This window comes from Eretmochelys imbricata, chromosome 2 (assembly GCF_965152235.1).
Source record: "Eretmochelys imbricata isolate rEreImb1 chromosome 2, rEreImb1.hap1, whole genome shotgun sequence".
Taxonomy (NCBI): domain Eukaryota; kingdom Metazoa; phylum Chordata; order Testudines; family Cheloniidae; genus Eretmochelys; species Eretmochelys imbricata.
Window position 1 is genome coordinate 103,407,867 of NC_135573.1, and position 25,559 is coordinate 103,433,425.

The 25,559-nt window shown below is 38.3% G+C and overlaps 1 protein-coding gene across 2 annotated transcripts in view; it reads left to right on the forward strand.

Annotated features, from left to right (window-relative positions):
• ATP9B (ATPase phospholipid transporting 9B) overlaps positions 1-25,559 on the forward strand; it is a 294,054-nt gene that overhangs the window by 13,890 nt on the left and 254,605 nt on the right. Inside the window, exons 2-3 of one of the 2 annotated variants that reach the window (XM_077810530.1) lie at positions 11,635-11,808; positions 24,178-24,328. In XM_077810530.1, coding sequence (XP_077666656.1) covers positions 11,635-11,808; positions 24,178-24,328 — 325 coding nt within the window. Of the gene's footprint in view, positions 1-11,631; positions 11,809-24,177; positions 24,329-25,559 lie in introns of both variants that reach the window. The other variant, XM_077810529.1, reaches the window with a different exon arrangement.

A 25,559-nucleotide genomic window follows, 5' to 3' on the forward strand; every position in this document is an offset into this window, starting at 1 on the left:
AAATGATACAATCACTTTTTCTATACATAATGTCATGCCAGCTTTTATGGTGTATTATTTCAGGCCCCGTAGTGGGAGGAAGAGATAAAAAAGCATGTATCTTGTTCTTTGAGCCTGTAGGGAACAAGAGATTTTAGAGGCAGTGTGTGTATCTATGGGAGGGATTGATGCATGGTCCGCATCAGGTTCTCCTATCCTTTTCCATTACGCTGCATAAATACAATATTAATGTGCTGCAAAGGAATCTTGTCCATTTCACTTCAACCAACGTGTTAGTGCAATGTAAGGATGGGGATGTAAAAAATAAGGATGAGGGGAAGATCTCAGCCTCTTAGAAATTCAGCAGATGCTCTGAAATAGGTTATAAGTATCTTCTTTTAAAGAAAAATCTGTATCATGATACCACTCGATATGTCAATAAATATCTTCAGAGATGGGAAAATGAGTTGTACACTTGTAGGTGTGGTAGTAGGTGAACAGCAGTTTGTTTTTAACACACTTTTGACATGGTTATGCAAACTGATTACTCATGACATAAAACAAAACCAAAGCCCTAAAAATATATAGTTTTGGTAAGCACACAGTTGATTCTTTGACTGCATATCCTCAGAGAAGTGCTTCTCACCTCTTCCTCCCCATGAAATATGGCTAATTATAGTGGATTTTGGCCTATGTGCAGTATGGTCATTGAACTTTGGATTTAAGGAAATTTACTCTGTAAACTTATCAGGGAGCAGGACTGTCTTTTACTGTACATTTGTAAAGTGCGCAACACTATGCTCCTGTACTACTTGTGGCTTCTAGGCGCTCCCATAATACAAATGATAAGGGAGTGGTGTTGAGGGATGTGCTAACCCATTCCTCCTCTGTGTTTTTTTGTTTTTTGGCCTTTTTCTTCTTCCGAGTTGAGTCGATGCTGTCCGTGAACAAACTATGCAGCTGTGATTGTCCCCAGAAAGCTGCGACTCTCTTCCTTGGGTTAGGACCCATAGCAGTTTTGGGGAAGGGGTGGAATTTACCAAAGGGATGTATGGCCTGTTTCCTCCCTGTTTATATTGAACTACATTTTGCTTCATATAATCTTTTATTTCACATGATTGATTCAAAGAAGGGACTGTGGATTTTTGAATGTAGATATGATTTCAGTAGTAGATGTAATATGCAGTTGAAAGTAATGTGCTCGCTAAAAGCAATAATTTCCTTAAAAAAACAATATGAGCCATCAAAGTTGGAAGGATATATAGATATAGGCAATGCAGAGAAACAGGTGTAATTTTCATACTAGATGTTTATATTAAAAGTTAATTTAAAAGTATTTATTGTACTGTTTCCTTTCACTTAAATCTATTTCAATGATACTCCTTACAGTAGTAAGGTTTTGTTGAAAGTTGTTTAATATTAATGTTCTTTTTTTCTTAGGAAGCCATATTTTTGTCAAGATACTTTTCTATATCTGGTTTAGTAGCATCTGTACTGTGAGTTTTGATGTCTTACATTCTGTCTTCTTTGTTCATGGTGCTTTCAGTTCTTCTCTATTTTAATAAAAGTTTCTAGGATTATACTTAATTGGTTTGTCGCTCAAGGAGAATCAGAGCTTCAGGCAATTAAGTGTGCAAGAAACTAGGTAACAAAGAAATAGAGATTTTTGTCCTTATGTTGGCTATGAAAAATCCATTATTCATCATCTTATTGTTTCTAAATACTGAAGTAAAATTTTCTAACACAATAAGAAAATTCCTTTTGAAATGGAATAAATTGCTTGCCAGTTCAAAGGCTGCATTTTGAAATCAAGGTTACTAAACATGATGCAATGAAGCTGAATATTTAAAAGCGCAAAGCTAGCTGGAACTGATTTTTTAAAGAAAATATTTACTTATAATATGATATAATACTTGCTTAATAAAAAAGTAAGTATGATTTAAGCATCAGTTTTTTTCTGTAAATATTACCACATTCACAAGAGCAGCTTTGATTTCTAGTTGTGCATATACATGTATTTCTTATTCTGACAAGATTGGGCTCTCATGCATAATTCTCTTTGGTTAATTCTTTCCTGTGAGATTTTCTCACTGAAGGAAAAATCAAAGAAGAAAATATACAACACAATGTGGTCAGATAAACATTTAGAGTTTGGAAAAATAATAAAGAACTCCTTTAAAACCATCATACACAGAATATTTTAGGATGTATCCTGACTGAGATTAACCTTTGTTCTTCATTTCATATATGAGCTGATCCTATATGAAAATAGTTGCCTGCCTGACAGGTTATTCGTAATATTGTATGCAATATTGTTGTAGCCTTTCCAGTCCCAGGATATTAGAGAGACAAGGCAGGTCAGGTAATATTTTTTTATTGGACCAACTTCTGTTGGTGAGAGAGAGACGCTTTCGAGCTTAGGCTGTGTCTACACTATGCACCTTTTAGCGACACAGCCGTGCTGCTAAAAGGCACTCAGCATAGCCGCTACTTGTCCGCAGGAGAGAGCTCTCTTGACAGCAAAAAACTTCCACCCTCAGTGAGTGGTGGTAGCTTTGTTGGCAGGAGAGCTCTCCTGATGACAAAGTGCTGTTTATGCCAGTGCTTTTCATCTGCAAAACTTGTGTCGTTCGGGTGCGTGTTTTTTTCACATCTCTGAACACACAAATTTTGTCATTCACGTTCCAGTGTAGACAAAGCATGACTCAGAGTTCTTCAGGTGTGGGAAACGTACTCAAAGTGTCACAGCTAAATTCAAGGTGAAACAGATTGTTTAACAAAAGAAGTTAGCACATGTTTCAAGGGACCATTCAAGGTGAAGTGGCCTGTTAAGACCCCTCCAGGAAAAGACAGCTGTAGGGGTTGCTGGTGAGTTACAGATTGTTGTATAAGCCTTAAATCCAGTGTGTCTGTTCATTTCATGATTTTTTGTGTCTAGCAAAGTTATGAATTTAAGCTACCAGGCTCATCTTTTGAAAGTTTGTGGAGGTTTCCTTTGAGGATGAGGACTGACAGGTCAGATATGGAGTGATCACAATGTGAAAAGTGTTCTTCCACTGGTAATGAGGTGTTCTTGTCCCTAAGTGACTTGCTTCCACATTTCAGGTCTGTCTTTTGCTGCTTCTCATTTTATTTGACCTGCCGGTCTTAGCTTCATCGTCGAACTGCTGTGGGATAGTTGTAAATTCATATATATGTAATCTGGAGCACTTACCCAGTTCACTTCCATAGTCACTCTTTTGATCCTAAGAATGGGAATGCTGGGTCAGACCAATGGTCCATCTAGTCCGGTATCATATCATCTGACAGTAGCATCTGACCGTGCCGACCTTCAGAACATCCCATGGCAACACGATCTGCAGGTTTACTGTGCATTGTATGAAGAAAGTAATTCCTTTTTTTTTATTTTAAACCTCCTGCATATTAATTGTATCAGGGGCCCCTCATTCTTGTGTTATGTGAAGAGGTAAATAACACTTCCGTACTCACCTCCGTACCATTGATGATTTTTTAGACCTCTGTCATATCCTCCCCCCCCCAGTCTGTTTTCTAAACTGAACAGTCCAAGTCTTTTTAATCTCTCTTCATATAGAAGCTGTTCCGTACTTCCAATAATTTTTGTTGCCTTTCTCTCTACTTTTTCCAATTCTAATATATATTTTTTGAGATGGGGTAACCAGAATGGTATGGAGCGTTCAAGGAGTGGCATTATGAGATTCTCTCTTGTAATGGTTCCAAGCGTCCTGTTAGCTTTTTTGACTGCTGCTGCACATTGAGCAGATGTTATCAGAGAACTATCCATGATGACTCGAAGATCCCTTTTTTGAGTAGTAATAGCTAATTTTGACCCCATCGTTTTGTGTGTATAGTTGGGATTATGTTTTCAAATGTGCATTACTTTGCATTTATCAATATTGAATTTCATTTGCCATTTTGTTGGCTAGTCATTTAACTGTGGGATCTTTGTAACTCTTCACAGTGAGCTTTGGGCTTAACTATTTTGAGTAATGTAGTATCGTCTGCAAACTTTACTTCCTCATTGTTTTATGCCTTTCTTGGATCATTTATGAATATGTTGAGCAGTATAGATCCTTGGGAGATATTGTGATATACCACTTTCCATTGTGAAAACTGATAATTTATTTCTACCTTTTGTTTCCTATCTTTTAACTGGTTATCAACCCATGAGAGGACCTTTCCTCTCGTCCCAGGTGTGCTTACTTTCATAGAATCATAGAATATCAGGGTTGGAAGGGACCTCAGGAGGTCATCTAGTCCAACCCCCTGCTCAAAGCAGGACAAATCCCCAATTAAATCATCCCAGCCAGGGCTTTGTCAAGCCTGACTTTAAAAACTTCTAAGGAAGGAGAGGTTTCAGAGTAACAGCCGTGTTAGTCTGTATTCGCAAAAGGAAAAGGAGTACTTGTGGCACTGTCTCTAAAGTGCCACAAGTACTCCTTTTCTTTTTAAGGAAGGAGATTCCACCACCTCCCTAGGTGTAACGCATTCCAGTGTTTCACCACCCTCCTAGTGAAAAAGTTTTTTTCCTAATATCCAACCTAAATCTCCCCCACTGCAACTTGAGACCATTACTCCTTGTCCTGTCATCCGCTACCACTGAGAACAGTCTAGAGCCATCCTCTTTGGAACCCCCTTTCAGGTAGTTGAAAGCAGCTATCAAATCTCCCCTCATTCTTCTCTTCTGTAGACTAAACAATCCCAGTTTCCTCAGTCTCTCCTCGTAAGTCATGTGTTCCAGTCCCCTAATCATTTTTGATGCCCTCCACTGGACTCTTTCCAATTTTTCCACATCCTTCTTGTAGTGCGGGGCCCAAAACTGGACATAGTACTCCAGATGAGGCCTCACCAATGTCGAATAGAGGGGAACGATCACGTCCCTCGATCTGCTGGCAGTGTCCCTACTTATACATCCCAAAATGGCATTGGCCTTGTTGGCAACAAGGGCACACTGTTGACTCATATCCAGGTTCTCGTCCACTGTAACCCCTAGGTCCTTTTCTGCAGAACTGCTGCCTAGCCATTCGGTCCCTAGTCTGTAGTGGTGCATTGGATTCTTCCGTCTGTAGTGCAGGACTCTGCACTTGTCCTTGTTGAACCTCATCAGATTTCTTTTAGCCCAATTCTCTAATTTGTCTACGTCCCTCTGTATCCTATCCCTGCCCTCCAACGTATCTACCACTCCTCCCAGTTTAGTGTCGTCTGCAAACTTGCTGAGGGTGCAATCCACACCATCCTTCAGATCATTACTGAAGATATTGAACAAAACCGGCCCCAGGACCGACCCTTGGGGCACTCTGCTTGATACTGGCTGCCAACTAGACATGGAGCCATTGATCACTACCCGTTGAGCCCGACAATCTAGCCAATTTTCTTCCCACCTTATAGTGCATTCATCCAGCCCATACTTCTTTAACTTGCTGACAAGAATGCTGTGGGAGACAGTGTCCAAAGCTTTGCTAAAGTCAAAGAACACCACGTCCACTGCTTTCCCTTTATCCACAGAGCCAGTTATCTCGTCATAGAAGGCAATTAGATTAGTCAGGCATGACTTGCCCTTGGTGAATCCATGCTGACTGTTCCTGATCACTTTCCTCTCCTCTAAGTGCTTCAGAATTGATTCCTTGAGGACCTGCTCCATGATTTTTCCAGGGACTGAGGTGAGGCTGACTGGCCTGTAGTTCCCAGGATCCTCCTCCTTCCCTTTTTTAAAGATGGGCACTACATTAGCCTTTTTCCAGTCATCCGGGACTTCCCCGGATCGCCATGAGTTTTCAAAGATAATGGCCAATGGCTCTGCAATCACATCCGCCAACTCCTTTAGCACTCTCGGATGCAATGCATCCGGCCCCATGGACTTGTGCACATCCAGATTTTCTAAATAATCCCGAACCACTTCTTTCTCCACAGAGGGCTGGTCACCTCCTCCCCATGCTGTGCTGCCCAGTGCAGCAGTCTGGGAGCTGACCTTGTTTGTGAAGACAGAGGCAAAAAAAAACATTGAGTACATTAGCTTTTTCCACATCCTCTGTCACTAGGTTGCCTCCCTCATTCAGTAAGGGGCCCACACTTTCCTTGACCACCTTCTTGTTGCCAACATACCTGAAGAAACCCTTCTTGTTACTCTTAACATCTCTTGCTATCTGCAACTCCAGGTGTGATTTGGCCTTCATGATTTCACTCCTGCATGCCCGAGCAATATTTTTATACTCATCCCTGGTCATTTGTCCAGTCTTCCGCTTCTTGTAAGCTTTTTTTTTTGTGTTTAAGATCAGCAAAGATTTCACTGTGAAGCCAAGCTGGCACCTGCCATATTTACTATTCTTTCTACACATCGGGATGGTTTGCCCCTGTAATGTCAATAAGGATTCTTTAAAATACAGCCAGCTCTCCTGGACTCCTTTGCCCCTCATGTTATTCTCCCAGGGGATCTTGCCCATCAGTTTGCTGAGGGAGTCAAAGTCTGCTTTTCTGAAGTCCAAGGTCCGTATTCTGCTGCTTTCCTTTCCTCCTTGTGTCAGGATCCTGAACTCGACCATCTCATGGTCACTGTCTCCCAGGTTCCCATCCACTTTTGCTTCCCCTACTAATTCTTCCTGGTTTGTGAGCAGCAGGTCAAGCAGAGCTCTGCCCCTAGTTGGTTCCTCCAGCACTTGCACCAGGAAATTGTCCCCTACATTTTCCAAAAACTTCCTAGATTGTCTGTGCACCGCTGTATTGCTCTCCCAGCAGATATCAGGGTGATTGAAATCTCCCATGAGAACCAGGGCGTGCAATCTGGTAACTTCTGCGAGTTGCCGGAAGAAAGCCTTGTCCACCTCATCCCCCTGGTCCGGTGGTCTATAGCAGACTCCCACCACATCACCCTTGGTGCTCACACTTCTAAACTTAATCCAGAGACTCTCAGGTTTTTCTGCAGTTTCATACTTGAGCTCTGAGCAGTCATACTGCTCTCTTACATACAATCCAACTCCCCCACCTTTTCTGCCCTGCCTGTCCTTCCTGAACAGCTTAAATCCATCCATGACAGTACTCCAGTCATGGGAGGTATCCCACCAAGTCTTTGTTATTCCAGTCACATCATAATTCCTTGACTTTGCCAGGACTTCGAGTTCTCCCTGCTTGTTTCCCAGGCTTTGTGCATTTGTGTATAGGCACTTGAGATAACCCGCTGATTGCCCTTCTTTCTCAGTATGAGGCAGGAGCCCTCCCCTCTTACATGCTCCTGCTCGTGCTTCCTCCCGGTATCCCACTTCCCCACTTACCTCAAGGCTTTGGTCTCCTTCCCCTGGTGAACCTAGTTTAAAGCCCTCCTCACTAGGTTAGCCAGCCTGCTCACGAAGATGCTCTTCCCTCTCTTCGTTAGGTGGAGCCCGTCTCTGCCTAGCACTCCTCCTTCTTGGAACACCATCCCAAGGTCAAAGAATCCAAAGCCTTCTCTCCGACACCACCTGCGTAGCCATTCGTTGACTTCCACGATTCGATGGTCTCTACCCCGGCCTTTTCCTTCCACGGGGTAGCTCTTTGCTTAAGAGCCTGTGGTGTGGACTTTGTCAAAGTCTTTCTGTAAATCCAAGTACACTATATCAACTGGATCACTCTTGTGTACCCAGAGTCACCTACTACAGGACAGGCCCAACAAAGACGTCAAGAATTATAACATTCAAAAACCAGTTGGAGAACTCTTCAGTCTCTCAGGTCACTCGATTACAGACCTAAAAGTTGCAATTCTTCAACAAAAAAAACTTCAAAAACAGACTCCAACGAGAGACTGCTGAATTGGAATTAATTTGCAAACTGGATACAGTTAACTTAAGCTTGAATAGAGACTGGGAATGGATGGGTCATTACACAAAATAAAACTATTTCCCCATGTTTGTTCCCCCTTCCACACCCCACTGTTCCTCAGACAGTCTTGTCAACTGCTGGAAATGGCCCACCTTGATTATCACTACAAAAGGTCCCCCCCCACTCTCCCGCTCTCCTGCTGGTAATAGCTCACGTTAAGTGATCACTCTCTTGTTACAGTGTCTATGGTAACACCCATTGTTTCATGTTCTCTACGTATATACATCTCCCCACTGTATTTTCCACAAAATGCATCCGATGAAGTGAGCTGTAGCTCACGAAAGCTTATGCTCAAATAAATTGGTTAGTCTCTAAGGTGCCACAAGTACTCCTTTTTGCAAATACAGACTAACACAGCTGCTACTCTGAATCCTTTTGAAGTATACTCGAAAGCTTACTGTTCTCTTTTAATTGTTTCCCCCTCAATATTAACCCCAATAATTACCCAGAAAACTATGAGGTTATATTTAGCCACTGATTTTTCAACCAGTTTTTAATTTTCAAAATAATAACTAAATTCCTGGGAAATTTCAAACAAAATAAAAAACTAAAACAAAGGGCCCTATATATCCATTGTAGGGTTCTTCAGTAGCTTATCTTTACTGTAGGTTGAGTAAGGCTTGTGTTGTGGTTTAGCAGCCTTGCTTTGCATATTGCTTAGTATCGGAGTATTAAGAAATCATAATCTAAGACCAGTCTTAAAAGTGACGTGCATGGGAAAGTTGGGCTTGTACTAACACAGGGTTTAAATTTTGTGTCATGTTGCTTTCTTTCTTCTCCATTAGAATTTCAGGTCCTCTCTGAGCTATCTGAAAAACTAGTGAAATGGGAACGTAAAAACAACAAAGGAGGTTGAACTAGTGGAAGGGACTCTTAGTCAGACTGAGGTTTTGTCTACACTGCCAATTGAATGACAAAGCTTTTGTCGTTCACAGGTGCTTAAAAAATGCCCCCCCCCCAAGTTTTGCCATGGCAAGTGGCAGTGTAAAGGCTTGTTGTTGGCAGGAGCGCTCTCCTGTTGACAGCACAAACCCCTCTCATAGTGGGTGAAGTGTTTTGTTGGCAAAAGTGCTGATAAAGTGCCCGACTTCCAGCAACACGGCAGTGTCAACATGGCCATGTCACTAAAAGTTGTGTAGTGTAGACAAAGCCTCAGTGTTGACATCTTTAAGCCAGAATCTGTAGTGTTATATCCCCTTTCCAAAGCTTTGACAGCACAAAAGGGTTGAAAAGCAGCTGGGTTCGGGCTGAAAGTTTCCCCCTTTGTGGGTTAGCTCTCAGCTAGTTACTCCTTGGTCCTAATGGTAAAGAGCAGGGAGGGGCTCAGGCGCATCAGGGCACAGCCATAGTGCTGTGCTTGGTTATTCTCAGCTTGTGTATGGTCACTTGGGGCTCATTGCAAGCTAATGAGTGCTGGAGCAAGTCCTCCGAGTAAGATCCACTTTAAAAATGTCAACTGTAAGAGGCTTCCCTATATCTTTTCTGAGCACAGTGGATACTCAGCACTCCAGAGAATCTGTACGTTGTTATTTAACACCTTTTATATTCAGTGACCTGACATTTTGGATAAAGAAAACTTTTGTTAAAGATTTAATATATGGCTTGAATTAAGGTGTTAAAGCTCACAAGAAAATCCTGAGACAGCATAACCTGTATTTGTGTTAGAAGCAAAGAAGCAAAAAGAAAAGCCCAAGTTAATTGAAAATAACATAAAGTATTTTACAGATCATGTTTTAAAAACATGACTTAGTGAATTGAGCTATATAATGGCTATATACTATACTATGTGCTATATAAGAGAAAGGGAATGGGAGGGGAAAATAGTATGTCTACATATTCCAATTAGAATGTTGTTGAAGCATATTTTAGACATTCTCCTTTCTACCATACCTTAAATGAATGTGAAATGCTGTGATTCTGTGTGACTGGCTGATTTTTTTTTCACTGCATATTGGGCTTAAATTTTCTGTGGTCTCTCTCAAGTTCATTTACTTGGAGGAGAAAAAACAACAACCCAAAGACACAAAGGTATCATGCTAAGAGTATGGAGATACTGTTTTGTGTCCTTGTCTCCATTTTAATCTCAGTTCTCTATTCCGCTCACACTAGAAATATTCATTGATAGGAATAGGATGAAGGTAGATGACAATAAACTGGTTTAAAGTTCTTGTAGAAATCATGTTGGAGTGCATATTTGTGTCTGCTTAATCTTAATTTTATTAGAAGAACATGCAGGTATTTGAACACTAAGTAGCTCAGTTAAGCAGAAACTACTATTTGGTAGTTTTGACCCTCCAGACTCAGTACTTAATCACAATGGTGAATAGTTATTCATGCTTACTGTATGATTAGAATTATTTTTAACTCCCAAGTGCAGTAGCTCAGGTCTACTCAATACTACAAGTTAACTTTTGTCAGTGAAATCAGCGTACAGTGCCAAGCAGTATCATTTACAAATGTAGTTGTGCTTGACTTCTTCAGATGCTAAAGCAGTTGACAGTAATTTGCCTTATAGTTTGCAAGCATTCCTTCATCCGGTCTCTGTTGGCCATTACATACATGGAACCTGTTAGTTTGAAATTACAGTATCTTTTGATTATATACTGTGTGTACCCTACCATACATGTTGAAGGCTGACATTAAAGTTGATTAGAATTACTAGTATCTAAGAAGATTATCTAGTTATTTGAATACTATAATTTATAAAGGCAACTTTGTAAAAGGAGGGATTAGATTCATCAAAAAAGATTGAGTTATAATTTGGGATTTGTCACACTATTTGTCTTCGTATTTTCATACCAATGAAAAGGTAGTGAAAGTGGAGCAAAATCTTTCAAAGTACAGAACCTCTTTCATATCTGGGTACAGAAGTCAATAATCTGCCTTAGTAAAACTTTTTTTTGTATCATTCAGTGCCTATTAAAGAAAGGATCATAATCTGCCTAGTGTACTTTTGTGATAGACAGCATAGGGGTATCTATTGTGATTCACCGGCTATTGCAAAACGACTTTACTTTTCTTGGCAACCTTTTAAGACTTAAAATAAGATACATGTATTTACTACAGGTAACGATACTGAATTGATATGGTATGTAGAAATTGTGGGCCAGAGACAAAGATACCAATGGAAGTAAAAATTGTATGCTAATGAAGTGCTTCTAACTTGCACTTGAAAGAGCAGAAAGGGGGGTATATCAGGAAAGCAGGTGATGAGGTTATAAGGAAATGAAATGAGCAGGGAGGGAGTACCTTATCTGACACTCTAGTCTACACTGACATGTAACTGAATGCCACTATTTGCATTTCCTCTGAATTTTTACCTACTAAATTGATGCTATTGACAGGATTGTTGAACATAGAAAAATTATGTGGTATAACACAGTTTTTAAATTGGCCTTTGAAAGTATGAAGTTGGATGTCCAAAGTCTTAAAACATTTTTATTTATGCAGCTCTGAATATCTATACAGTGTTTAGCAAACTCTGGATAAGGCATTCTGCATACAACAGTTTATAATACCAGGGTACTTGCTGACCAATGTGAGATCTTCTTTAAAAGACAGATAGTGTAACTCAAACCAAAATAGGGCAAACATTTGATTTGTGAGAGTGCGTTTAACACACGTCTCGTATGCTAAAACTGAAATGACTTTTTATTATAGAATTCCAATATAGTGAAATCTGAAACATGTCCCTTGGATTTAAGACCAATCTTCAGAATTTCATAGATAGTCAATATACCGCTATTATACCATCTACCTTTGTTTAGTGCTCTTATTTAACTTCAGCAGGTACCAAGTGGAAGATGAGTCCTCCCTTTTGGATGAAATGCCACTAATGATGTCGGAAGAAGGCTTTGAAAATGATGAAAGTGATTACCATACCTTACCAAGAGCCAGAGTTTCTCACAGAAAGACAGGCTTAGAATGGTTTATCTGTGGTGGATGGAAATTCCTTTGTGCCAGGTTTGTTGCATGCTGCTATTTGTTGTTATGTCATAGAATAAATTAAATGATTTTAGTTTTATATGAATGTCTGTCTGTCCGTGTGTGTGTGTATAAATATGTGTATGTATATATGATATTGTGTGTGCACGTGTATGTGCATAAAATTGATGTGGTGGTGATATTCCTGTGATAAATTCTATTTATTATGCACACTTTTGACCACCTCATCTGTTTTCTGTCAATCCATTGCTGCCACTCTGGAACTTAATATAACATTTCAAACAGCTGCTGTGGTGCACCTTCCTTTTTTCTTAAATCAGCCTGTCAGAAAAAAATGTAGTGCTTTCCCCTAAAATAGATTAACCCCACGCTTACACCTGCCAAGGGGCCCAGAATGGGCAGTATTCAGTGCTGGTCCTCACTTCCAGTTAAAACTCTACCTGGAGAGAAGATAGTAATATTTTCATTGATGTCCCTGACAGTGTTAATACTAATTTGCTAACAGTGAATAACACCTAGAATTGTTTGATGTTGGCGAAAAGGAAAAGTAAATTCATGAATTATAAGTTAACATTTCAAATAGAAGGTACATATAACTGGTGTCACTGGAGTGAATAAAGTAGAATTAGCTCTTGTTACTTTACTGTTGTTTATTAATCTCTGGTGCTGAATTCTTATGTCTTTGGTGGAGGCCCATCAGTAAATTACAGCGTTGTATTCATTCTGTGCTATGTTACTTTGTTTATAGTAAAACCCTTTTTCTTTGTGTGCAATTTGCTGTGTGGGCAGATCCCTGTGGGTGTATGGAGCTCTGATAACTTCATGAAGGCTCAGTATGGGTGAAGCATATAACAGCTTGCAGAATTTCTGATGATGCTTTTGAACCATGATAAATAATAATTACAACTCACACTATGAAGTTTACATTCTAACCCTTTATTATAGCTGTTCATACACTTAAGTGACATTCATGTTTTGGGCTGAAGATTTCCAGGCTGTCTCTCCTTTCAGATTAATTTTTTTGAAAGGCTGAGCCAAAATGGCTTAGCCATTTTTGTGAGGGCTATTGCATATTTGTGTGGGGGAAATATTTTATGAAGTGTTTTTGTTTTGTTTTTTCTACCTTCTTGAACACTCAGTTTTATGCATTTATGCGCAGTGCCAGTAGAATATTGATTGAGAACTTTAGTGCCTGTGGATTATTTTCAGTTTGTTAGTAAAACAAAGTTTTCAATACACTCCCACCCCCAAAAAGGGCGGGGGAGGAGGGAGCAGGCCCTAGCGGGAGACAACAGCAGGCTGTATAGTGGGCAGCCTTGGAGTTGGATGCAGAGGGTAGGCTGGATCACTGGGTTGAGAAAAATAGCCTGTTGCTGGCAAGGGTACCAGCACTGGCTGTAATAAGTGGATAGTCAGTATCTGACAAACAGGTTGTGCACAGACTGATTCAAACGAGACTGACAAAAGAACTGAACTCTGGCTGGGGGATTTGCAGGCCAGCTCATGATCCTTTCCAGGATCCTTGGCATTAGTCCTAAGGAGCCCCTACTTTGTAACGCATACTGGGCTGCCCTTTTGGAGTCTGAGTTAGTTGGTTTATCCTTTGTGACATTTTAAGACGTGACTAGAATATTTGTATTTCTTATTTTTGGCAGCCCTAACAAAGCAATCCTTGTTTACTTCATCAGAATCTGTGAAAATGTATATATATAGGAACCCACTGAATGCTAGTGCTAAGAGTGTCTACTGCAATTGCCTTTGAGTAAGTAGTATACCAGCACACTACTAGATAGCTAGGGATTACTGTATCACTACGATGGCAGAGACACCTTGTAGTAGGGTCAGTGTCATTATTATTTTGATTGGGTTAATGTGAGCTGTCCCTTCAAGAATAATGTATTGTAAACATTAACTGTGTTTAGGATGGAGATCAGAGTGTTAGAGATTTTTTTTTTCCTGTGTCCAGAGAGTGGCAGACCCAAATGTAAAACAATAAGGTTGTCTCTTACTCTGTATTTGTACGATGCCTAGCACAATGGGGCCTTGATTTCATTCGTGTACTTTAGTGAGAGCACCTACCACAGGGAGCAAAATCATTTTGGTCACTGTCAATTTGTGAGATCTAGCAGCTCTGTAAAATTGTCACACACAAGCTTTGAGGTGCATATGGAGAGTCCAAAAGAGAGAAGACAGACCAAAAATATTATTTTTTTAAAATTTCATAATTTTGGGGCTCCACCTCTTGGTTTTTGAACTCTTGGGCTTTGCAATACTGAGCTTTTCAAAACTGCAAATATTTTTGTATGTCAAAAGTCTTTGATTGTGGTCATCTTATTTGAAAACATCTGAACTGTTTTTGCTCAAACTTCCAAAAATATCACTCTAGCAGAGAACAAATGTGGGAAGTTTGACTAAGTTAAATGCATATGAATAAGTCCCTGTGCTTTGGAAACCCGCGGACAACCTTTAACTACAGTACAGATGTTGCTAAGAGTGCTGACCATAATAGAATAGTGTACTTTATTAGGAAATTTGCCTGTTGTGGAGATTAATTTTTGCCTTTCCCATTTTTAATTCAATTCATGATTTAAATGAGCTTTTTTCCTGGAGACTGTGATGTAACCAGTATAACTTTTGCTTATTTCTTTTTTTCATAATACCGTTAAAAAGAAAGCAGTGATATAGCAGCTGTTTTGTGGATGTAATCATTTCCCCCTTAATTTACAAATTCTCTTCAAGCCTGTGAAATTATAATGCACATAAATCAATAGTCTGGAGTTCTTTGGGCTGGATTGATTTCTTTCTCATGAGATTTACATTCCACTTGTTATCAAAAAACACTTTGTCCCTATGAAAATGGTGCCATTGAATGGCATTTCCATATGAAGTGAAGGGGATATCAAATGCTCGGATTAATTTGGGCTCTAAGATGGCCTGTACACTTTCAATTAATCTGCAACGCATTTGTTATGCAGAAGCATGGGAAAATGCTGATCTTTAAGAATGACATGACGACTGTGTTGCTTTTGGCCTGATTACTGAAGCTACCTGTTGAGTACAATAATTACAGTATGTTTTCTTTGGAGAAGTAGTTTCTGCTACTTAAAACCTAATAAGGAATAGCTAACCCTTACAATCTATGCAGAGCTTTTATGTTATCTTTCTATTTTGATAAAAATGCTGTTTTGAAAAAGCTAGTGACAAGTAAGCTTGTACGGTAAAAGTAATGAGAAGAAAAGAAACTTGTTGCATTAGGGATGTAGAGTTGGATTTTAGCTTTTGACTTAGAGAAACACATTTAGTAAGTGAAATAATAGGGAGCCTTTTTAACATTTGTTGCTATTTTTAAATATAGCATTTAGTGAGTGTTGTGGGGAATTTATTTTTATTTCTTCAGACAAAGCAGTATAATTTTATGAACTGGGTTAAAAAAAAGATAGTTAATGGACATACCTAAAGGAAACTCCTTCTATCTCAACCCATGTGCTTATCGTAGTTTTTGTATTGACACAACTGGGTTGGTACACTTCTGTCTTTCATCTTTTTGACGTTTGCCTAATTTTGTTACTAAAAATTTGTTACTAAAATTTGTAGCCAGATGCTAAAACTCATAGCTAAACCTTAAAGAAAAGGTTTCCTGTGTCTTCATAATTAGCGTGTAACATCTTTTATTATTTAAAACTGTGTTTTATATTTGGTCTCTCCTGGAGACTGAAATCTTTTAGTTGTTTTTCATTCCTGGGAGTATTTAGTATGTAGGTCTTTACAGAGGTCAGATAAACAAAAATACAAATATCAGGAACATATCATACCATCAGTCTTTGATTACAGTAGGGATCTCTGTTTAATCAGGAATTTCACCTAAAAATGAACGTTATGAGATTACTTACATACATACTGCTGGCAATCAAATACGTTAATATTGGAAAATGACTTGCTCTAGTTGTTTAATTGATGAGCCCTTGATGAGATCTACTGCACAACATTTCTGATGACATAGGATGTTAATTTTAGCACTTATTAAATCTGAATTTTTGAATGTTTGAATACTGTCAGGTTTTGACAGACTGTAAATTTCCTTAAAGATCTGATGGATTTTTGACATGCATACAATTCTGAGTTAATGTACTCCTAAACTACTCAGGACTCATGATGGCAAGATGGACATCTTAAAGTCTACACATGAACTGACAGGGATTCCGACTGTGGTTATAAATTGCACAGGGACTGACTGATTTTTAGTCCCAAAGTAGTAAAACTCATTTGTTCCAGAAACATTTAAAAATGGAACTGGCAAATCCATAATAATTTCCATCAGCTGAGACTTTCTTGCATCTGAAGGCTTAAAGCGTGCTTATCTCTATGTGCCAATCAATACTTGTTATCAGAAGTATCTCAATTGTTTCCCAGTCACACTTTATTCCTGTGTCTGTACTTTTCAGTGTTTACCAAGCTGATGGTCAATATGGCGACTGCTTTCAGCTATTCTTTTTCCTACCATATAATTCAAATAAATAGTTTGAGAGCTTCCTTCTGCTCAAATGCTCTGTAGCAAGAAAGGGAATAATTCAGTTGCTTCATAGTCTGAAGCAGATACTGAGGGTAGCAAAAAGGCTTTAACATCTGAAGAAATTATACATCTAGAAATAAGGTTGAACACCAGATTAGGTACAGTGGTTTTTACAGACTAACTTCAGTGATTGATTCACGCAATACAAACTTGAAGGCCAGTTAAAAAACTGAGTGTTTTCATCTATTAGTCGTAGTGGCTCATCTGTTCATCTCTCCATGCACAAAATTACTGTTTGCCATAAAGTGTTCTCTTGGAATGTAACAAAAGAAGTTTCATATACTGTAATGTGGGACTGCGCTCTAATTTTGTCCCTTTGGGTATATGCATTTCTTTGAAGAAGATATTATTCAGAGAAAGGTGGCTCATCACTCTATGCTAACTGTTGCTGGAAAACTATAAGGAATAGGGCTTGATCAGAAAGCAAAGCATTTGTCCCTTCCCACTAGCATGGAAATAAAAAATGCATCTTATTTACTCTCATCTTATTTTCTTATCCTTCAGTTGTGAAGTTACCATGATTAATCTTCAGAAAATGTACTTACCTATAAACTCATCAGCTGTGCTTCTGTGCTAAAGTACTTCTTGTTGATTAGCGTACTCGCTAAACCCCTGTATAAATTTTCATGTTTCAAAAACCAGATTTACTCCTTGTCCAAAATTAGACTTACTCTCTTGAGTAAACATTTCAGAGAGCACAGCAGTGTCTTTTTAAATAATTTGGAAAAGTGGGGTGATAGGTATGACTTGCTGTTGGTGTAAATCAGTTTATTGTCAAGTTATTTGTGTTTTGTTGGTTTTTTTTTTTTTTTTTTTTTTTTGAAAAATAGAGAGAAAAAAAGACAAAAGGGAGGGAAAGGAAAGAAAGGAAGGTGGGGCAGAAAGGAGATACATCTGTTTTCATCCACTAGAGGTTAATCAAAGTTTTATAAAAAAAAAAGATTAAACCAAATCTTTTAAAATTTGTCTGAGGCCCCTCTTCTCGAAACATTACCTTCTTGTTAGCTGCCAGGTCAGTCAAGCTGCTGTGCCAAGCTTCTATCCCTAGAGGTAGCCTGCTCTTCTGTTTAAGCAATATGAGTCGTTTGGCTGGAAGTACTGCTCTAGAGAACCAAGCTTTCTGTGATTTGGAGAGTTGCCCAATATAACGGGACTCTCCTATAACGTGTGAGCTAGTGTGGCTTTGGGAGACTCACGTCCTACAGCAGCAATCCTGTTTTGGTAAAGTTCGTGCACTGTAACCTAAGTTGGGCACAGTGTGAATGAAATATAATTTAATGCTGATACAGCCTTAGTAACATGTTGGGTGACAAATGAGATCCAGTCCAATTTATGCTTAAACAGTTTCTTGTAGCATTTATTCTGATTGTTTTAAGATAAAACTGTTACCACCCATGAATCACAGATACATGCAAAAAAGGAGAAGGCAAGAGAAATAACTGATCAAGTTACTTCTACTGGGGACAGGGTGACTTTTTCAAATCTCTAGTCTCTGCTCTGTTCTTTGCCTGTCTTCTCCACTCTCTTGTCAGTCATAGGCCCTCTCAGAGGCCGGGCTATTTCCAGCTTTTGAGGCCCCTAGCTATAATACAAATAAAAAATGACACACATAAACAAAATAAGGCACCAAAAAAAAAAAGAGAGAGAGGGAGAGAATTTGAATATTTTTTATTTAACAAATGCTTTTCTAACCTTTTTCTGTGCAAAAAAAAAAAATGTCTTTTACCAAATCACATCTCTTATTTGCTTAAATTTGCAGCTCTAAGCTGAGAGAGTGTGTCACATTTTGGTCCGATAGGGATGTGCATAAAAACAAGTTGCAAAACTTATCAAATGCCAAAAAATTAACACGTTTCTAAATTTGAGGCTCCCTTTGCGCTTGAGGCCCAGGCCAAATGGCTCTCCTGGACCCCCCTCTGATTGGCCCTGGTCAGTCATTATCTTTTACACCCTGTTCCATGACTTTGCCCGGATTCAGTTACCAAGTTATTTCTGTACCTATCTATTCTGAACCCCTGGCTAAAATGTTCTTATGCATTAATCACAATAACTAACCTAAACTAATACATTTTTGCTTACCCTACTAAAACTTACTTTTATTTGTCTACTTCTAGCTGTTGTTAATCCCACTGGCTCCATCCACTTGTTTTTATCTTACTGGTTTGTTTTTGTTGCCTTGTTTTTTGTTTGTTAGTTTGTCTTGGCACCAGAAGTAAACAATTCCCTCGAGACATTCTGTTTCACCCTGCTATTTACACAGACGAAGATTTTATAGACCAAGACAAAAATAAGGTTTCACACACCCCTGAAGCTGTTTCAGTTAAATTCTGAAGAGCTGCGTCAGCAGAAATACATTCAAAAGCTAAAATTCCTTTATTTTCCCAGAATATATATAATCATTTATTTAATAAAATTAATTACATGGTTTTCCAATATGTAGATCAATAGTATAGTTTTAGTATTGAGTATTGTATGTTTTCCTAGTCTGGTACTTAGGGACACGTCTTAATTCAACCTAAAATGATAATCAATATTATGTGTGTCTGTTCATTTATGATTTTCAGCCTTCTATTTATATAAAATTTCTAATGTGCCAGTAACTATCTAGACACCATTTCCTTAAATTAGGTCTATGTCAGTTTGAGTGAATATGAGCTAGCTATCTTTCATTCATATTCTATTTTCCATTGGACCACAAGAATACCAAGGAAATAGCATTGTCTTCATTGGAAGACAGAGGATTGTAGAGATTTGTTTTATTGATGGCATGGCAATCCATGTTGTCTTAGGATCTCCCCTAATGGTTTTGTATCATAGGACTGGAAGGGACCTCGAGAGGTCATCTAGTATAATCCTCCGGCACTTATAGCAAGACTATATAGATCAGGGCTGGCCCTAGCATTTTTCAGTCTAAGCAAACTGCGGTATTTATTTTTATTTCTAAAGCAGGATGATATTTTGCCATTACTTAAATAGCATACAAAGGTAAAAGATACAATCACCCCATCAGCCCTACACTCTTACCAAAAATCCAGATGTAAATATGGAAGTACACAGTAAAGGGGCAATCAAACTTAACTCTGCCCTGTAGTGTCACCTTGAGGGGAAAAATATGAAAGAATCTATTGTCTTTAAAAATCATTTAATCTAATCTGGGATCACAAACAATAAATTTATGGACACAACATGGTGTCAACAATCACAGCAAAGTAAAGGTTATTTTGGTGCATACATATATATTTCCATACATTTAATGTGTTTGGATTTCTTTAAATGTAGCCTTAATTCTGAATTTCCTTTGTTTGTACTGCTTGTTCTGGAGATAATTCCAACTACCCTCTAATGGGTTTACTGTTGAAATTACTGGTAAATGCTCTCAACCTTCATTACATTTTAACTTAGTTTTTGGTCTTAAAATAACTGTCCTTATCAATTCCAACATTATCAGTTTCATTCATAAGTGTACCTGGACCTTAAATGGAAAGGTCTGTCAATTCGTTGGATGGGATGATTTGACTGAATAAAAAGTGAAATCTCAAGTGCAATGTGTTATGTCGTTCTAAAGAGGATAGGGGCTTTGATCTTCTACATTTTTCCTTTTGGGTGTTGCACACTGAAGTATATCTTCTCTGTAAGTTCATTGGACCACAATGAAAAGCAAGTGGGTGAATTACATCAAATCCGGTGAGTTGAAATGGCTTGGTCACCAGTCTTTTTCACTTCTCTCCCATTACCTTTAGCTAGGTTTGGTCAAAGTTAAACAGAAATCAAATATTTCTCAGAAATTCTCTCTGTTTACACTTTTAAACTGGTATGATCCAGCAAACATCAGCATATGATAAACCTTATCAGTTATAGTACTTACTTATCCCTGCTATTCAAAAGAAAGCCTTTTTGAGTATTGTAAAAATACAATAATTACTCAAAAGATTTTTTCTCTCAGTGCATCCAAATTTACCATCTTACCTGCAGCACTCCATTTTATTTAGAGTTTCTATGTGCAATTACCTTACTGAGGTTTGTGTCCTTTCTAATGATATCAGTGGTTTTGTACTGCTCAGTTAGCTAAATATCACAAAATGATTAATATTCTTGGTATGCCTGGGAGAGAGAACTAGTTGTCACATGACTGAGTCTGGTAAGATTGCTGCATAGATGTTTCTTAAAACATGGTCCAGTTCTATAAAAGACGCTTATATGACATCTTAAAATCTACTTGCAAGTAAACTGAAGTTCTTCTTGTGTCTTCATGCATTCCATCTTAAGGGATATGGTACTCCCTAGTATTCAGTCCCAGAGTAGAGTATCCTTATGAGTTTGGAGTGCTGCCCGGACCTCCCTTGGTTCCTTCTTTCCTGTGGCAAAGGACATTAGGAACCTTGTAACTTTTCTAACCTTAGCAGATCTTTTCCTCTATCCTGCATAGTTTAGTTTAGCCTTAGTTCAGTACCCCTTCTTCTCAGGAAACAGGACTCTTTTTCCCTCCAGGGCTGGCCTCAACCTAAAAAACTACATCCCTCCTACTCGTCCTTCCATCCAGAATGAGATGCTCATGTGCACTGTTTAATGTGTTTGAATGAGGCCCATAATCCTCCACTGAGGTTGGAAGTTAATCTCCTATATTGAACCTTCATGTTGCGTTTTTCGGTGCAGGGTCTCACTTTCAATATGCAGGTTCTGTTTCCCACTCCTTTTGAGTCAGGGGAGAAACCTTACCGGCCTCCTCCCTCTCATCTTCCCTCTCTGCAGTTCCCTCTTGAGTGGAAGAACTCCCTATAGAGGTCAAGCAGCAGAAAATGCTGTGGCCTGCAACTAGGTTTTGAACTAGGTTCCATTAACTAGAATGTTTTTTAATTACCACTGTTGCTATTCTCCATAAGAAATTTTTATTAGTATGTTTGTTTTATAATTATGGAGGTGCTGGCCATGTTTCCATAGTCAAGGTTGAGTTGTTTTGCACTTAAAGATTGGCTTGGGCATGTTAGCTTGGGCATTGGTGCATGAAGGTTTCTTGCTCCTGTCACTGCTGCCTTGGCTCCTTTTTTCCCTGTGGCACAGCATTGCCATGGATCCAAGACAGAAGCTCAGGAGAGCCCTTAGAGCTCAGAAACATTGGGACTCAGGAAGTGGAGGACTGGACTCTCTCCTGCCTCACATTCACACAGGGCTAGTCTCACGAAGATAGCCCTCTAAACTAATAAGGCAATTGAGAATTAAAGGTCAGGTTTGCTAGAACACTTCGGTGAATTTGCTCTACTGTAGTAAATAAGAGCTGCTTATACGTAGGGTTAACGCTGGTGTTCCCTGGTTGCTTTGGTATACCAGTGAATCTGCTCTTTAAAGTTTTATATGCACGCACATGAGGTCTGGAGTTTTTAATAATTTAAAAAAAACTATGGAAATTGCCAAAGAAAAAACTCAGTTAAATTTCTTAGCTGTACTTGCAACTTTAATTTCAGTTTAAGTGTAAAACACATTACTGAGATGTTGTAATGCTCCCCAAACCCAGAATTTTAGACCCAGATAATTCGAGTTAAGATTATATTTAGAGATGTCTAAACAATAAATGACTGCACAGCAGTAGGGTGTGAATCTACAGTGTCATAAATATAAAGGGAAGGGTAACCACCTTTCTGTATACAGTGCTATAAAATCCCTCCTGGGCAGAGGCAAAATCCTTTCACCTGTAAAGGGTTAAGAAGCTAAGGTAACCTTGCTGGCACCTGGCCCAAAATGACCAATGAGGAAACAAGATACTTTCAAATCTGGAGGGGGGGGGGACAGAGGGTTCCGGCTGTCTGTGGGATGGTTTTGCCGGGAACAGATCAAGGATGCAAGCCTTCCAATTCCTGTAAAGTTAGTAAGTAATCTAGCTAGAAAATGCATTAGATTTTTTTTTGTTTGTTTAATGGCTTGTGACATTCGCTGTGCTGGAGGGAATGTCTATTCCTGTTTTTGTGTCTTTTTGTAACTTAAGATTTTGCCTAGAGGGATTCTCTGTTTTGACTCTGATTACCCTGTAAAGTATTTACCATCTTGATTTTACAGAGGTGATTCTTTTACCTTTTCTTTAAATAAAATCCTTCTTTTAAGAACCTGCCTGATTGATTTTTCATTGTTCTGAAGATCCAAGGGTTTGGGTCTGTGTTCACCTGTACCAATTGGTGAGACTATTATTATCAAGCCTTTCCCAGGAAAGGGGGTGTAGGGCTTGGGTGGATATTTTGGGGGAAGACGTCTCCAAGTGGTCTCTTTCCCTGTTTTTTGTTTAAAACGCTTGGTGGTGGCAGCATACTGTTCAAGGACAAGGCAAAGTTTGTACCTTGGGGAAGTCTTTAACCTAAGCTGGTAAGAATAAGCTTAGGGGATCTTTCATGCAGGTCACCACATCTGTACCCTAGAGTTCAGAGTGGGGAAGGAACCTTGACAGTTCTAGTGTGTCATACACTGTCTGTATGGACTCTGTTGCTGCTCACTGAAGTTCCCTACTGTAAACAAAGCACACTAGGGAACTTTCATGGGGTGGTAGCAGGTTTCACATAATCAGGTAGTGTGTGGCATGCTGGAGTGCTGTAGATTTGCTCCCCAGCTCGCTATGCACTAACTAGTCATAAAGACAAGACCTTAAAAGAAATCCAGAAAGGCACACAAGCAACCTTGACCCCCTGCCTTGTTAGAAATACCATGAGGTGAAAAAAATGTTTTAAAAATTAGGTTAATCTAATCTGGGAAAGCAAACACTAAAATGTCTTGATTGTAATCATCTGGTTATTGCATACCATCATTACAAGGCAGAGTTAAGGTTGTTTAGGTGCCTTACTGTGCATGCCTACTTTAACAGGTTAGGGTTTCTTTTAGATGTAGCCATAAAACTGAATATCGTACTACAACATACCTGTAATGTGTTTTATCCTTGAGAGTACATATCAGTAACTTAACTCCATTTTAATGCAGTTTTTTTGTGTGGGAGTATGTTGTTGTATTCCAGGTTAGAAGTTGGCTAGTATGGAACATAGCCAGCAATTGACAGGGAGAGAGCTGAGACTGAATGAAGGAAAGTCACACCCTAAAAATCCCTTCACGTAATTAATGCAGTTATTAGGTTTGAGACAGCTGTGGTGAAGTAATTACTCCAGCACACTAAAAAATTACTGCCCTCTGAAGAGTTGAGGGTGGCTGCCATTAGAAGAAGAGGAGAATGCCATCTGGAAAAGCCCTGTTTTTTATGGTTGTACTTCGGATACACAAAGCTACCATTTTTGCTTAATTTAGTCTGGTTTCTAAACGAAACAAAAAGCCTGGGTTCATCAGTCAGTTGGACTTCTAAATCTGCTAGCAGTGAGCCCTACTTATTCATGGCTCAGCTCATATGATCTGTCACATTTAGACTTTAATGAAAATATTTTTTTAAGGAATATGTCTAGCAGCATGAATGAGTAAAAATCTCAGCAGAGACAGTAACTAAGCTGTATTTCAATAACAGCAAAAATCAGTTTTTAAAAATCAAAATCTAGAGTTCATTTTTCTGAGGGAAGGTGAGTAAGAACAAATAGATTCATCTTGAAAAGCCTGTTAAGAAGGTGATAGCAGCAACACATAATTTTTACAGGTAAGGCTAAGTATTAGAAATACTCTACACCTGCACTAGATATTGAAACAATCAGCACTTTATTTATGATATAGACATAGGCCAAAATTTCAAACCTGAGGGCCTAAATACATTCTCCTAACTTCAGATTTCCAGGTTTAAAAATATTGCCCATAATGCATAGAATAGTTTTTTAAAAATTAAACCAAATATTTCTTGTTCTTTACAGTTGCTGTGACTGGCTCATAAACATTTGCAGAAGAAAGAAAGAGCTAAAAGCTCGTACGGTGTGGCTGGGATGTCCTGAAAAATGTGAAGAAAAATATCCAAGAAATGCTATAAAAAATCAAAAATACAATATCTTTACATTTATACCTGGGGTAAGGCTACTAATGATTACTTGAAAGTGGGCTTAGTTTATGCCCCTCATGGTACCTTTAAAAAAAAAAAAAAAAAAAAAAGGACTGAAGAAATAGATATTCTTATCTACTTCATGCGTTCTGTACTTAATTTCTCATTCTCCTTATTAGTGATGACCCTTACATGAGAGTAAGACTTTTTGTTTCTAATCTCACTGTATTTTCAAAGTGGCACAGATTATAGAAGTGCAATTTGCATGTAATTCAATGAGTCATGTAGCTAGAATTCCATGCTGTCTCTAAAAATTCAGGGATAAATGTTCTTTTGCATTTCTTTATTCCTCACTAGAAGTTATAATCCTCTGTGGTATCACAGCTGATTGTGTGGAAATGATTATTTTGTCACAGAGGTTCGACTTTAAGTGAGGAATAAATAGTTTAGGGTTCATGCTCTTATGCAGAAGTCTTTAACAGCAGTGAGTGCGTATAAGAAAATACAATAACTATAAATAAAATAGTCAAAAATTTTCCATTTAAATAACAGGACTTGGTTGCTCTTAAATTATTTTAAGAACAGTGTTAACAAGACCTAGTTTAAAATTAATGTGCTGTCTTTTCAGATCTGTTTTTACATATTATGGTTTTAAAGTGCAGAATTCTTTTATGCATTGAATTCAACTTTTAAGTACAGTTTGTTGCAGACTGGAATGTTTTCCATTTTATTTAAAAACAAATGCCACAAATGTGGCTTTTTTATTTTTTTTTTGTTATTTAACAGTTGATTTAAGTGAATTCTTTGCCTTCAGTGTTCATTCTTTGCATAAATTACAAATTGACTTTACAAATGTTTTGGATAGCTGTTCCATTGTTTTTTGGATTTTTAAATTTTTTTTCAGTTCTGCTGAAAATATAACTTTTGAGGAGAGATGTTTCAATGACTAAATGATAAATCATGATAGCATGCATTTTTGATATTTCATATAAATTTTTACTGATACATTTTTCGTTTGTATGGAGTCTTTTTTTGTATTAACAAATTATCTTGTAAGTTTCAATATAGAAATGTTTTGTCCTTTGAATTTAAGTAATCATACCTGTTTTATTTTGAGCATTGAGCCTATATCTCTAACCACATTCATCCAGTAGCTGGCAAATGCTTGATATCTAATATGTCTCTTTATTAAAATTCAGAAAATGTAATGGCACCATAATTAAGACCAATCTTTTGTCAGGGTAATAAGATGTCAACTGT